The sequence below is a fragment of the Malus domestica genome, chromosome 13 (genome assembly GCF_042453785.1).
Source record: "Malus domestica chromosome 13, GDT2T_hap1".
NCBI classification, from domain to species: domain Eukaryota; kingdom Viridiplantae; phylum Streptophyta; class Magnoliopsida; order Rosales; family Rosaceae; genus Malus; species Malus domestica.
The window spans coordinates 19,321,718-19,337,324 of record NC_091673.1 but is presented as its reverse complement, the minus strand read 5'-3'; the positions used below and the strand labels follow the sequence as shown (position 1 = coordinate 19,337,324).

Below are 15,607 nucleotides of genomic sequence, written 5' to 3'. Positions count from 1 at the left end.
TATTCTGTTCTTACTGTTTTTTACCCCAACCTTTTTCAATAGCATGTCTGATAGTACTGGTGGTTCTTGGCAACATATTACGCTGAATTTCTTCCTTTCTGTCTTGCCGTTTTTCTGTTCTGTTTGTTCTGTCACGAATTTCTTTCTATCTGCATTGTGCATATATTGAAGTTCATTGAGTTTTGAGCACTTTTTTTATCAGTAAGATTCCGACAAATAAATGCATCAAGCAAAACTATTCTCTGGTGGAATTTCTCTTGTTTCCGTCTGCTCAGTCGATCGCTCTTGTCACCCTCGTCTTGTTCCTCTAAGGTTTACCCGGTTTTGAATTTCGATTTGTGATTTTTGTCCCCATGGTTTTCAATCCAATCCTTATGGTTCACCATGCAGCACATCCTTCTTTGTTGAAGTGATTTTTTGAACCGCATTATCCTTACGCTCTTCCGGCTTGATGTAAACTTCATCCCCTTCCTTTCCCACAACAGCAAGTATAGCCTGAGAACGACAATAACTGGCCCTACTATAAAGGTCGTACCCAGTGTACAAGGCTCCCGCTTTACGCAGGGTCTGGGAGAGGTGAATGTCGGCTAGCCTTACCCCCATTTATGGAGAGGCTGCTCCCAAGTCTCGAACCCGAGACCTACCGCTCATGGGCGAAGGCACTTGCCATCGCACCAACCCTACTATGCTGCGCAAAAAAAGTGCGCTTCACTAATATGGTTTGAAAATGTGATCCCTCTAGTGATGTGCATGCATTGCCACCACATTCTTTATTTTATAAAACCGTCGTCGATCAGATGACATCCTCCAACAAAGTGAAGACTGTATGTCGTTAGAACAAATAGCCGTTGACAAGTAGAATGCCTTGAATGAACTCAAGATATGCGCTGTAAACGCATTTAGTTGAAGGAAGATTTTAAGACCAGAGCACACTGCTCCCTGCCATACGCCTTCCCCGCATTAGAAGAATCTTATAATTTGCTATCGTAATACAGCATTTTACATTCCCTAATTCTATTTACAGGATTTATATCTTACATTAAAAACGAAATGGTTGATAAAAGGGTCGTAAGTTCACGGGCGTTGTCAGAAAATCCAAGATACTTACAGAATGCAAGGACAGCTGATTGTGCTGTGCCCCTATAAGGCTCATCGATGTGGTCAGTGACAGTTCTGCAGGATATCTCTTCAATGTGATCGCCCACATTTTTCATTTTTATTTATAATTTGCACATGTCAATTATTGGAAATTCTATACATAGTCTCAAATATATGCAGGAAAACTGCAATGTGGGTAGTAAACCGTGTAATAGAAAAGTGCAGTTAACCGATGAAAGTGGTTGAGACATTTGATATACGCTCCACCACATATTCACCGGTTAAATAAACTTCCTAAATTAACCTCGTTGGAGAACTTCTCGACATAAGCATATTTTGTAATGGTTGTGTATGATCTAGTAGTTGCATTATAGTTTGAGTGAGGAGTGAAACCAGCATAATGTACCATATAGACAATGTTATGCCGCTTGCAACAGTTAGAAATGAACCCTTCAACCAGTTTTCATGGTTGGAGGATTTTTCATGAATATGAAATAATGGAACGCCATAAATTTTTCACATTTGGCCCCTTGAACAATGTCATGGTCAGAACGCTGGCTAAAGAGACGACGGTGCCCAAAACTTTTGCTAACCCACGAGAACTTCGAAGATAAACAACATCTGATCTAAATTAAGAAGTAATTTGTTAGAGAACTGCTATTAGCATTCCAAAAAGTCATTCCACGCTTATCCAAATGCAAATTCTGCCGCCTATATTTTTGTAAACGTGAATTCGTGCTTTGGATTTATGGATTAATAGGTGTACTAACCTCAGTACAACTGCGATTACAAAAAGTTAGGGAAGCTATAGTGTTGATAATGGATGCAAGGAACGTCGGTGAGGTGTATCTTAAGCTCGCAAAGTACATGTTTAAAGTCAAACCTATCCTGCAACAATTGAAGACAACGCATGAAATTAGCCTTTTATATATTCCTTATGATGAGAAGATATGGGTTCTAAAATCTGAACGTCCTTACCCAAGAAGAGACAGAACAAAAGGTTCCAAGAAAAGAGCAAATGTGAGCTTTGGTCTCTCTTTCCTGTAGGAGGAGAAACAAAAATCAAAAGTCATCGTGATTGGTGTAGAAAAATGTTCTTCTATTACCAAATAGTCTAACATGTCACGTTGTAAACAATATGTAGAAATGTTGAACTGGTCGTGATGTAAACAAAACAAGTATATATATGGAAAAGAAAGTTCCCCTATAATTAAGTACAAATGTAGCTTTATATATATACCTTTCAAGAACATAGGCAAAAGGGAACATCACTAAGGCTGATGCGATGTGTCGATAAGTAATGTAGACTTGATCAGCCCATGATTGAAGGAAGCTTCTGTGAGAAAATATAAAAATGTAAAGGCCACCTGAGGTAAAACCATGAGGATGTGTGGCTTGAACTTCACGTAAACTTTTCCGAGGTTACGAACTTCCTCCCATGCCATAACCACCTCCGGCCGGTTGTTCCCTCTTCTTCCTTCTCTTTTCAATACTTGACAAGCTGGAGGAGCACATCTTGCATGTACTCATATAGTTCAGTCTTGATTCTTGTTTGTGTTGATGGTATCATGTTCTTGATTAAGTTCTTATAACAATTTGACTTACTATCATTATGTTTTTTAATTGTTTTCTGGGAAAAGAAGCAGGATTTGTGTGAAATTCTACTTGCTTAGGTATCATGTATGCCATTGCATCCTTTTGGAATATGAACTTTGCACCATAGAATACAGAATAGCAATGAAGACTTTATTTTATTTTATTTATCTATATGTATAAAGTGAGAGGGCCAATTAGTTTTGGACTTGGATTCTCTGCCCTCCCAATTCGGTGTCCTCCCCGTGCCCTCCTGTTTGTGTGGTCACGGTTAAGCCACGTCAATATTTTATATTACTATTTTTTTTGTCTTATTATTTTTATAAAAAACAATATAAAATGTTAGCATGGATTAACTGTGACCACACAAAACAGGAGGGCACGGGAAGGGCACCGAAATGGGAGGGTAGAGAATCCAAGTCCATTAGTTTTATCTCAAAACACCATAAACAATAAAATATTAAAAAGCATAAAGGCTAAAACAATCAAGAGTTAATTGTCACAAGCGTGGGTAAGATGCTAGTTTCTTATTAGAAGAAAAGTTCTGATAACATTGGGAATTACAACTGGTTACATAATCACATTAAAGAGTGCTTCTTCAATCCAAATTAAATCATCAAAATTTAGATTTTAGATCATGAAGGGCTAAAAGATGTGCAGCCTCATCCCACGGAAACAATCACGAATTTATCTCTAGCTATAACCAAGGTTAAAGCAGACTTCATTCTCTTGCTCTCATATTTGTCACTCAACTAGCTTTTCTTTGTCACCTTCATCTTCTTCTTTTAGTTTTTATTATGTTCGAATTTTGATTCGTGATTTCCGTCTCGATGGATTCCAGGGAAGGATCCAATCTTATCCTTATGGTTCACCATGCTGCACATTTTTGTTAGCTGAGGTGATCTGTACGCCATTATCTTTATGCTCTTCATACTTTGTCTGATAAGATGACTCTTCCGCCTTGACGTAAACTTCATCACCTTCTTTTCCCCATAACAGCAAGTATAGACCAAGGATGACAATGAACGCCCCTACTATGCTGAACAAACCACACACGAAATTTTAGATTAATCTAGGATTGGTAACACAACATGGCGGTGTTACGGTCACATAATGTGGCTCAATAATGTGCATCATACAAAGTTATCAGCAAAATCATATTAGATTGGATGATGTAATACGAAAAAGAAATTACCTGCCAGCATAAAGTCTTTCACCGAGGACAAAGTAAGCTAAAACAGCCACCAAAATTGTTGATACAGGATTAAACATGGTCACAAAAACTGGCCCTTTCTCTTCTGTGCACCATAGTTGAATGAAGATTATTAGACCTGAGCACACCACTCCCTGCGATACGCCACCACATTAGAAGAGTGCTACCAATAACTATTTCGTTTTAAGTTTTTATTTGTCATTTTATGTAGGTAGCATTTCGCGCATATTTCTTCCACCTCCCTCGAATCTTGCATCCATCTAAAACAGTGAAAACTAAAAACCAAAATGGTTACAAAATGGGTTGTAGTTTCACCGTCATTTTCAGAAAATCCCGATACTTACAGCATATAATATCGACCAGAGGTCAACGTTGAATCCGATTGTCCAAGCAGCTCGTCTATGTTCTATACACACGGTGAAGACAGCTGATTGTGCTGCCCCTATAAAGCTCATCCATGTAGTCAATGATAGTTGTGCAGGATATCTTCTCAATGTGATTGCCTACAATAATCTTATTCTTTTCAGAAAATTATTTGTATAAATTACATGCCAACATCACCAATGTAAATTATCAGAAATTCTATATTTAGTCTCACTTATATGCAGGAATTCTGTAATGTGGGTTAACCACAAATAAAAGTTGCAGTTAACTGGTGAATGTTGTGTCGAGGTGGTTGAGAGGGTTGAGATAGCGATCAATATGTGCACTCGGTCACATATTCATCAGTTAACTACACCTTTTTTGGAGTGACAATAACATCTCACCTTCAGTTAACTTCATTAGTTCGTTAGATAACAATTCAATATACATTTGTAAGTTTACTTTTGAGTAAGGGGTGAAACCTGCATGATGTACCATGCCGACCATGTTATGCAACTTGCAACAGTTAGAATTGAACCCTTTAACCAGTTCTCATGGATGGAGGATTTGCCTTCAACATGGATTAGTGCAGGCCACAAATTTTTGATAATAGGCCCCTTGTACAATGTCATGGTCATCACACCCGCTAAGGACATTAGGGTACCCAGAACTTTTGCTAACCCTCTAGGTTTTCGAAGGTCAAGAGCCTCCAACCTGAATAAAAACGTAACTTATTAAGGATAAAATGTAAATTAATGCCTGGATTTACGGATAAGTAGGTGTACTAACCTCAGTACAATTGCAATTACAAAGGTTAGGGACGCTATGGTGTTGACCATTGATGCAAGGAAGGTCGGAGAGGTGTATCTTAAGCTTGCAAAGTACATGTTTAATGTCAAGCCCACCCTGCAAACATTGGAAAGAGAGAAGAAAAAAAAAAAGAGCTTAGTTAGTGCTTTGATTTGTCCCTTCATCAGAAGCATATATGGGTTCTAATTCTACATGTCCTTACCCCAATAGAGAGAGTAAAAAAAGTTCCAAGAAAAGTGCAAAAGTGAGCTTCGGTCTCTCTGTTCTGCAGGTGAAGAATCAAAGATCAATAGATAACCGCAGGACATGATTGACAATATGTAGAAATCTTTGAGTCACACATGAACATGTTTCAAGAATCAGGAAGTATCTCTTACTAGACCGTCTGACATATTATGTTGTTAGGCTATTAGACTAAAGAATGTTGCCCTATTCAAGTACAAATGCAGCTTTATACACAATATTGATACCTTTCAAGAAAATAAGCAAAAGGGAGCATCACTACGCCGGACACAATATGTCGATAAGTTATGTAGACGTGAGGGTTCATCCCATGATTGAAGGACGCTTCTGTGATAAAATACAGAAATGTATACCCCATCTGGGCTAAAATCATGAGGAGGTGTGGCTTGAACTTCCTGTAAAGTCCCATAAGGTTACTACTACGTAACTCGTGTGCCATAACCTCCTCCGGTTGTCCGGCCGCCTTTCTTCCTTCTTCTATTTCAGTTCTAGACAAGCTGGAGGAGCACATCATGCATGTATACGTTCATATAGGGCATGATGGAATAGTTAAGTCTTGATTCTTGTTTCATGTTGACAGTATTAGGTTCTTCATTAATCTTCTGGCTTCATTCATAGAATAGATAAGTGGAATAGCAGAAGATATTCGATCCCAATAAGTATATCCAATATTCTTTGATGATTATAATGTTAACTTTCAATTAGAGAAGATTTTTATTTATAGAATTTATCATCAATCTGTGTGTAGTCTCTTCTGCCAAATTAGCAATTTGTCTGCCGATTGATTTCATGGCATCCACTCGGAAAATGACTCCTGCATCATTTATCTTAGCGAACCATTAGAGAATTGGATTAGCAATGAAGATTTTATTGCAATGATCATCATGTATTTCTTTATCAATTAAATTGGTTACCTATACATATTATACATATTTTCTAGGGATGCTACGACCTTCTTGGACCTTTTTGGCTCTCATTTTTATTCTACCATGTTGCATGACGATCGAATTCGCCTACTTTCTAATCTACCCGTTTAATAAAAATATCAACAAAATCATAAGTCGCTTAACCTTCGATTAACGTTGTCAGATATTTGTATAACACATTGGCATGGTTTGTCTTGGATAGATGACTAAACGATTTTGGATTTGGTTGGTATCACGCAAAATTAATCTTAAAATGGTCACTTATAAGATAGATGGTTTGGATTATTACGCAATATTCTTCATTCTGAGAAATGAGAAGAGAATCCTAAAGATAGAACGAGAATGTTAAACTAAGAAGTTGCTATTCTATATATTCCCAATGTCACTCGTCAAGAAAATATGTGACTTCAATGTAGCACTAAGTGCTATGGTATTTTAGTCATTAGATGTGATTTCATAATTATTAGATCTTCTCTTTTCAATTTTAACCATTCATCTTCCGTACCACTATTACTTCCACGAGCCCCATTTCAACTATTGCGACTGGGCAAGACTCTTGTACACGAGTATAAAGATACATCCTGCTTAAATTCATTTGATATCTATGACTTCATATGACGAGGTTGGTAGGGTATAACATGAGAGGTGAGTTTTTCTTGTTCTTGGTATGAAAAAGCTTAGAAGATGGGGACGTGGAACGGATCATTGATTTAGTAGAACATGACACATGTCATTGTTTTATTAGATCAAACGATACAATGACTGTAAACTCATTTCATATAAGTTATTTAAACAGACTATTCGTAAAGTAAACCCCACCAGTCCACCATCACCGCATCTTGAAAGAATAGTTTTCTCTTCCGCTGAGCTCAAGTGCTCAACCCAAGCCCCACCAGGCCACCACCACAACTATGTCTGGTATCAAACACAACTTCCCATTCACTATTCCACGGGACAGGACCACACAATGAAAGAGACAACACTTGCTACATTCATCTTTCAGATTTACATACATTATACTTCTTCCAATGTGGGAATCATTTTGTTGAGTAGCTTCTGCCGGTCATGATTAATTATAGCCTCTGAATCTAATTTTGGACAGACAAATGGGTTAAAGTAGTGGCTGATAGGCTGATAGCATACTTTCACCTGCCACTGACAGTGGACCCTATCCAACAACTAACCCAACAATCTCTGCTTCCACTTACTTTTTTTGTAATCATTTTGCTTCTTGATGCAATTTCAAATGATACTTCTCTTGCTGCCACTTATCCCACAACATCTGTCAAAACTTTATTATGTTCCGATATATAATATACAATTAATGAATGAAAACCGAAAGTTCTGCCAAAAATCTAACAACCAAGTAGTCAACAGCCACAGTATATGCTCCAATATCAAGAGAACACCAAGGATTTTGCCAAAACCACTAAATACACCTGCAAAAGACATACAAGAGGAATGCTTGGGCGAGTCGTCCATGCATGTATATGACTCCCAGGTTCCTAGCCATTGATGCAGTTGGATCTACACTTGTATCAATGATTGGGAGTCATTCGCACCAAGGGCAACCATCCCTAGCATAATTCATGTTACCAATATCAATGACCCAAATCAAGTGTTTCTTTGCTCAAACACAGGCAAAATTAAAGCAGACTTCTCTAAAAAATATAAGGAAAACTAATGAAAAAGGTTTGAAAACTTTGAGTTTTAATGATAAGAACAAAATAAAGGGTAAAGTGAATAGTAACAGGTTTGACCTTTTAGTGTAAAAATGTGATTTTTCGTTAAAGTGAACAGTATCGTGGGCTTTTCGTTAAAACTCCCAAAAATATAATACCATAAATGGACATAATTTCCAGTGAGCTAAGAGTTCATGTGGATTTGGTTTCGGCATAAAATAATTAGCATACATCCAGTGGGATTCGGACAGAGGAGGAGCATCAAGTAGACACATGAGCATGAGGAGTGAGGCGAGGACCACTCAAAGTAGAATGGTAGATGGCACTGCGTTATGCTTACTATGCAACTTGCTGTTTTGAAAGAAAAGAAAAGAACCCATCCAATAATGTTCCCTGAAGCATGTACAAAAACTGCACAAGACTAGCATCTGTTTTTTTTTTTTTTTCTTGTATTAAAAGCAAATTAATATGTACCAGCAAGATGCCTCACCAATAATACAGAAAAAAGTTAATTTTTTTTGTATATAATTTATGAATGCAAAATCCATCCTAGCCTCTCTCTCTCTCTCTCTCTCTCTCTCCTTGTTGATAAATCAGACACATGTGCATAAACCTTTTTTGTATTCACTATCCAGATCATCATCAATTTTTACAACTTCAACAGAAAAAGTAGTAATTCCCTTTGCTTATAATTCAACTCTATACAAGTACATGTAACAATTCTACAGTTCCAGTTGTTACAACTCTTTTCCAACTGATCTATCTCCACAGAATAAAAGTAATATTCGAGTATTCTACCGCTATGCACTATCAAGTTTGTTTCCTTTTCTATCGACACTGAAATTTCTTGTTTTGGTTGTAAAGGAAAAATGAAATATGTATGACAAGAAGAAATACAATGAGATCAAACAAGTCCTAAGGCCTATACAAACACAAGAGATCTAACATGCTGCCAATAGCCAGAGCATAATCAGAGAAGAAATTGCGATTGTTACCCAGCTCAGGTACGCCAAACCAACTGCCATCTGGTATTTTTGGCATTCCCTTCCGTAATTGCAGTCATTCAGATCACTAAAGTACAACACGGTTACGCCCGCTGAGGCCGAAGCTGCTGCAAGAGACAATGTTGCTGTAACCTGTTGAAACATTAAACGAGTAAGCTGTTAAACGGCAAGGGCTATAAAGTAGGAACACAGATTTCATGTAAGAGTAAAACGAAGTCAGAGATTTATAGAGACTGACCCAGTCTCCAACAACAAAGAGGCTAACCAATACAGGGTTGTGGAGGACCTTCTTTTTCACCAAGGAATATGCATCAAGCAATGCAAGTACCAAACTCCAGATCAGTTGCAGACCCATTGAAGCAATCAGGTAGCTGCAAAATCAGCATTCTCTTAAACCAATATCGGACATCTTTCGGTTCAAGAAATGGCTTGTGATGCGTCATAAATGGATGAAATTGGCATTCCAGTAAAGTAGTAGTGAATCAATTATATGGCATTAGAAACTCATCGGTGCTTAAATCTATCAACCAAAAGAAGCTGAAATCTGAAACCTATATAGTTGAGTTATGCAAAATCGAGGTGATAGCAACCAATTCAACAAGGCCAATGAAGATCACTGCCCAGCACATTTGCTAGTTCCAAATTCTAATATTGCTAATTGAATTATCAAGTCATATTTTATCAAATCTAATCAAAATTTCAGCAGAGTTTCAACTTCTGCAGAGGAACTTCCCAATTCCTTCTGCTTACATTTAAATGCTTGCATATCCCGAAAGTGTGTCAATCCTGTTCAGTTAAACACTACAGTATAGCCAGAATCATCTGCAATAAAATCTAATAAGAAATCAGTGAGTCAGGAAAGCAAAATACCAGAAAGCAGTGAAATTGAAGAAGCTGGCAGTGGTGGCCATGGAAGCAATGGACCCGGCAGCAAAGACGCATTGGGAAATCCTGAGAAGAAGACCAGTCAAAGTCCCAGGAGTCCCAGGAAAATCCCTCATTTGATTATTCCTCTCAAAACCCAGAAAAAGTATCAGATTCTTACTGGGTCAGAGAAAAAACCCCATCTTTCCTTTACATAAAAAACTCATCACCCAAAAAACAATAAGAAGAAAGCTCACCAACCCACTATTCCTTTTCTTTCAGGAACCCAAATCTCTGCTACCCAGAAAATAATTGGAGGTAAATTCCAACTGGGTAAGTTTGATTGTTGTGGAAAGTGAAGAACTTGGACTGCAATTTACAACAGAGAAAAGGGAAAGAGAGAGATGAAGTGAATGAATCAAGAAAAAGAGCTGAACAAAACTGGGATTCCCAACTTCTCCCCCAACCAACATGCTTGCGGTCAAATAGCGTGGGCAAATCTGGCCTGCTCCACCATAACATTAAAATTGATTGTTTCCTCCGTTTCCTCCGGACGCGCCAAGTGGCGCGTAACTTCAACCACATATGATGTCACCAGACCATGCCACCTGGCCTACTAAATCTAAATTTAAACACATCTAACAATAAACAGTGCATTAGTGATGCTTACCAAGTGAGCAAATGTATTTTTCTAATCTAGAGAGAGTTAGTTCTGGTTTGGTATTGTTGTACTTTAAAAAAAGTTGTTTCTGCTGTACTGTGAAAATAAACAGCTGTGAAATAAAGCAGTAGAGTGTTTGGTAAACTTTTTTGTAAAAATGCTTTTGAAAAAAAAAAAAGCAGTATTGTAGTGTTTGGTAAACTTTTATATAAAACAGATGTGAAAAAAAACCGGTTTTTCAATGTTGGATTTTGCAGCTTCTTATTTTTGGCTTTTCACCCAAAACTGTGAAAAAAAAGCTTAAGTTGAATGTTTACCAAACACAAAAAAGCTTCCAGATTTTTTTGATACCAGTTTTTTTTCAAAATCACCTCAGTACCAAACCAGGGCTTACATTACACGTACACTTTAGTAACTTATCGCATGTGTGTGGCTACACAGTGTACATGTTTTATGCAAGATCTAATTGTTGTAAGTATTTATTAGATTTCTTATATCAAACTGTAAATTTTTTTAGATTACTAATGGTACGTACCAAGAAAGAAAAATGGTATGTCGTCATATGTTTAGCTTTGCCAAAAACTATTGAGTTTTACTTCTATGAGTGATGGTGTATAAAACCGAAATAAAACTGAAAATTAAATGATAGTACTTTAATATGATGTAAATTGTTCTCTAAACTATGAGAATTCAGTAAGGGTGAGCATCAATTCCCCTGAACCAGACCAAGAAAAAAGTCAAACGGTCCAAAATCCAACTGGATGATCATTGTTCGGTACCTAATTTTTTTTTTTAGTTTTTAGTTTTTTAATACAACGTGCTAGATGAAGATGTTGAAGTCGAGGTTTGATGAAGTTTTGTAGTTATTAATCTTTGGATGGTAGCTATATTAGTCATTCAACTTTAGATTTTGATGACATTTCAAACTTTAAAATTCTCCACGATTGGTTACCAAAGCTGAAAAATTGCAAACGAAAAAGATTGAGCTAACAAAGTTAAGAAATTATATAGATTGTTACGCTAGTGGTGTCAGTCCTAACTCTTAATACAGTTTTAATTCAAAGATCAATAACTAAAAAGCTCCATCAAACTTCAAGTTCAAAAGTTCAGCATTCTAAACCCTATTTATTTCAATTTTAGTTTTTATTTTTTCTAGCTTTGAGTTACAGATAAAGAAGCACCAAGGAAAAACTAAAAACCTTTTAAATTATTTTCACCTGAGATTTTATTTATTTTTCTTTCCTTTTTATTTATTTCCCAATTCCCCACTATTCTTCGTCTCTCCTTTCTTTATAATAAAAATACAAAATAAAAACGAAATAATAATCAAATTTTCTCTAAACTTAATGATTATTATGACTTTGGCTATAATATACATAACAAGGAATCGCTGTGTTTGTACGTGGAAATCCACAATGTTGTAATCGTTACCTTTATTCAGCTATAACAATACAATATCCGAAGTTTCACCCTTTGGACCGTTGGTCTTGTCCGGTGCAATAGAACTAATCTGTCATTTGGGTACCGTTTGGTATGCAGACGAGACGAAACGGAGGTTCCGTGTTATGTTTGGTACGCGCAGGACGGAATAGGACGGTTGTTCCGTTCTGTGTTTGGTACGCATTGGACGGAACGAAACCAAAAGATTGAATGACTAATTTACCCATGTTCTGTCGGTTGTTTGGTACAATGTTTATGCGTGGGACTGGACGGGGCATTTTTTTTTTTTGAACTTGTTCATATTTGAACACATAACAATACCATGATTAGCTTTTGGAGATTGCAGAAGAAGCAAAACGAAAAATAATGACAGAGAATTTAGAGAGAGAAAGTGAATGACTAAAGATTGTATTCCTTGAACAATGAATGAATTACAGAGAAAGAGAGGGGTGTTTGTTATTTATACAAGTATTCTTTGCTTCACTCATAAGCTACTAACCAACTAACTTATATCCCTACAATCCCAACAGACCTAATGTGCTGCAACAACATGCATGGAGACCTATAAAACGAAAAGCAAAGAGAATTGGTGAGTAATAATAAAACAGAAAAACTACACAAATCACAATCAGAAAAGTTTGCTTCCATTTCCCTTTCAAACCAGTTCTCCAAAGCTCTTTCATATTGCCTAAAGAACAATGGTAATGTGGTCTGTTGTTTCACATAGCCTTCAAAAAAGGAGCCATCGTACTCTTGATTGGGAGATAGCAGCAAAAAAGGAATCTCGGAAATATACAAGTACCCATTGAGCGCGAGCATTGTATAATGATCGAAGCCAATCATTTCTTCACCATTCCACGATATCACCATTCCTTCGACATCAATCACTTCAACATCCATACTAAACCCATTGTGTAATGCTAAAGAATACAATTCCTATCTTTCAAGCTAATAAAATAGCAGTGCACCATGCATTATCTAATGATACATCAACTCTTAAGTTGTTGAGTTGTTAACACAACAAGAATTCCAGTACCATGTCAGCCTAATAGTCATTCTCAGAAAGAGTCAGATAATTGAAGCTGCTTGGATCAAAACTTAAACTTTGGGCTCGAGGGAAGTTGGCCCAAAGAACAGCCTAAAAGGGAGAGGAACCCGAAGGCCCAGTCAAAACCCAGCCGAAGTCCAGAAGACAGGAAAAGCCCGTTTCTGACTAGGTGCAGGCCATGCAGACCACTTGCTCACCTACCCAAAGGCCAAGTGGTATAGACCAGCCAGCTAATCAGCCCAAAAAGTACTTTTAAATGGCAGTACAAGTAAAATAGCTGATGAGTCACTACCCTTCAAACTGCATTCGGGCAAGGTTGCTGCTACATGAGGCCAAACCAAGGTGTCTATAAAAGGAGGAAGAGAGGTCAGAATCAGAGACACTCAAACAAACAAACAAAAGCACAAACTCTGCTCAAAAGCCAGATTTGCCTTCAAAACAAAGCTGTAGTCAGCCCAAGCCTTCATCCCTTTCGGGATAAACCCTTTGTAATAGCTCTGCTACCCTGCTCAACGCCTGCTGTATTATCGATTTTGTTTCTGTAAACTCATTTCTCAACCGCTTTTCCAAGCTTTCAAACCTTCTGTTAACCCATAAAGATAGGAAGTTGCAAGACGATCAGCCTTGCCCGACAAGGTTAAACCTTGTCCGACCTCCTTTGTTTTTGTCTTTTCATTCATTAGCCTAGCAATATGTTGTATACTTCAAATTATATCCAAGTTATTTCTAGTGATATGGCTTTTAAAAGACTCTCTCAGCGCTTGAATCCGATTTGAATATGTCTTCACAATTCAAGCCAGATCTAAGTTCTAAGCCTTCGGGCATATAAGATTTGATCACCCTAAAAGTCCTTGGCCTCAAGGCATAAAAAAGAACTTGATGTGGACTTAACCCATCCACTACAAGCTTTGATAACAAGAAGTCCGAAGTTACTTGGGGCGCAAGTAATCGACCTATCACTTGGTTTTATTTCTGTTATATTATGATGACCATATAACATTCGAGTACGGGATGAATTCTGATAGGAAGCCTCAAGGCCTACACCTAAGGCCTCACAAAGGCACCTATTTGAATTCATCCTATTTCTCGGGCAAGAACATTGAGTATAGAAGGGGTTCTGATGGGAAGCTTCAAGGCCTATTCAAGGCCCCACAAAGGCACCTATTTGGATACATTCTGCTCTTTGAGCTCAGGTAATCAGAAGTATAATGGTTATAAGAACCATATAACTCACAAAAGGAACCTTATGTGTTTGAGTACTAAGTTAGTTACTTACGGGAAGCCTCAAGGCCTACACCTAAGGCCTTACAAAGGCACCTGTCAATAACTAACATAGTCTCTCGAACACATATAATTAAAACTCAAACATCCGTTCTACATCTACCATGCTGAAGATGGTAGTGGCACGCCTGAGCAAATCAAAGTTAATCTTGATCGTGAGCCTCAAGGCCTACACCTAAGGCCTCACAAAGGCACCTTTCAAAGTTAATTATGTCCTTCTCTTTCAGCCTTACCCGACGAGCCTTGCCCGACAGGCCTTGCCCGACAAAGCTCGCCAGCAAAGCAGAAGCCTGACAGAAAAGCATCAACCGGCGCCAACCTCTCGGGGAGCTGTGTGCTCGTCGGCCAGGAAGCATTCCCCACGGAAATTCCTGCCACGAACAGAAGCATCTAAGCTCTCAAAAGTCATACAACTTTCATTATATTCTCAATGAATGCAACAAATTTCTCAAACACAAACAAAAACAATAAGATATTACCTGCAATTGTATATTGTAGCCATCAATGGTTCAATAACTAGTTAAGGAAAATAAATGTATAATCTACGAGTTCAAGTTGAAGCATATAAGCTCACCAAACATGCAACTTCCACAAGATTTCTCAATTCATTCAAGCAATTTTTCAAACACAAAGCAAACAGCCAGACGGGGAGGCTTAGGATTGTACCTGCAGCAGACCCATTAGACGGGTGAGACGAAGTGGGCATAAGCATTGGCTTCAGAGCCACAGCCGAAGGTGTAGAGACTGCGGGGCTTCCGCCGGCATTGTAAGTGTTCATCACGCTTAGCAAACTCTTCGGCCCCTGTAAAAAACAGAAAAACCCAAATCCCAAATCAAACAAATAAGAAATCTTTCAGACCGATTTTGAACAAATCGTCAGGAAAAACCAAGTGGGTACCTCTCGAATCGGCGATTTGGCAATGAGGGATGAAGCTTCGGTTCTGAAAAGAGAGTGGGTTACCAAGTAGTTGTTGTCGCAGAGGTATTGGTCGACGATGAAGGCGATTTAAACGGGGGTGACCATTCCCTTCCCCAAATTCTCAAATTTCTTGCCTTTGGATGGCTTCCCCATTTTCTGAATATTGAGAGATGTCAACTAGGGCTCGGATGGAAGGGAGGAGGAAGAAGAAGGAGACGGAGCGGTTAAGATCTGAGCAAATAGACAATGGGAGTGGGGCATTTTTGTCTTAAAATGTTATAATTTTGTGTTCCACTATAACTGGATGAAATTTCGCATTGCAGTTGAATTTCTTTGAATCAATTTTATAAAATAACAAAAATCATCAGTGCTTCAATGTATCCACCGAAAGATGCTGAAATTTGAAGCCTACATAATCATTAATCAGGTTACTCAAAATCGAGCTGATAGAAGAGCAACGAT

General features: G+C 37.9%; 2 protein-coding genes and 1 long non-coding RNA gene across 5 annotated transcripts; all 3 read right to left on the bottom strand.

Moving 5' to 3' along the window:
• Positions 1–3,199: 3,199 nt before the first annotated feature.
• LOC103453424 (WAT1-related protein At4g08300-like) lies at positions 3,200–5,963 on the bottom strand. The gene is made up of 7 exons (XM_008392968.4): positions 5,548–5,963; positions 5,280–5,342; positions 5,057–5,173; positions 4,750–4,981; positions 4,249–4,407; positions 3,887–4,038; positions 3,200–3,730 (listed from the first exon to the last, which is right to left on the bottom strand). Exons 1-7 carry the CDS (start codon positions 5,832–5,834, stop codon positions 3,553–3,555), a joined length of 1,188 nt encoding a protein of 395 aa, XP_008391190.3. The 5' UTR covers positions 5,835–5,963; the 3' UTR covers positions 3,200–3,552.
• A 992-nt stretch (positions 5,964–6,955) lies between these two features.
• LOC103453419 (CASP-like protein 5B3) lies at positions 6,956–11,559 on the bottom strand. 3 transcript variants are annotated; one of them, XM_008392963.4, is made up of 4 exons: positions 9,803–10,292; positions 9,171–9,303; positions 8,924–9,064; positions 6,956–7,823 (listed from the first exon to the last, which is right to left on the bottom strand). In XM_008392963.4, exons 1-4 carry the CDS (start codon positions 9,931–9,933, stop codon positions 7,785–7,787), a joined length of 444 nt encoding a protein of 147 aa, XP_008391185.1. In that variant the 5' UTR covers positions 9,934–10,292; the 3' UTR covers positions 6,956–7,784. The 3 variants fall into 3 exon arrangements, with proteins under 3 accessions (XP_008391185.1, XP_070666850.1, XP_008391184.1); XM_070810749.1 differs by lacking the exon at positions 6,956–7,823 and adding an exon at positions 8,085–8,279; XM_008392962.4 differs by lacking the exon at positions 6,956–7,823 and having other exon boundaries at positions 8,599–9,064; positions 9,803–11,559.
• Positions 11,560–12,289: 730 nt separating this feature from the next.
• On the bottom strand, positions 12,290–15,553 carry LOC139190442 (uncharacterized). The gene is made up of 3 exons (XR_011574681.1): positions 15,125–15,553; positions 14,893–15,028; positions 12,290–12,459 (listed from the first exon to the last, which is right to left on the bottom strand). It is a non-coding gene; the product is annotated as an uncharacterized lncRNA (long non-coding RNA).
• Positions 15,554–15,607: the final 54 nt, after the last annotated feature.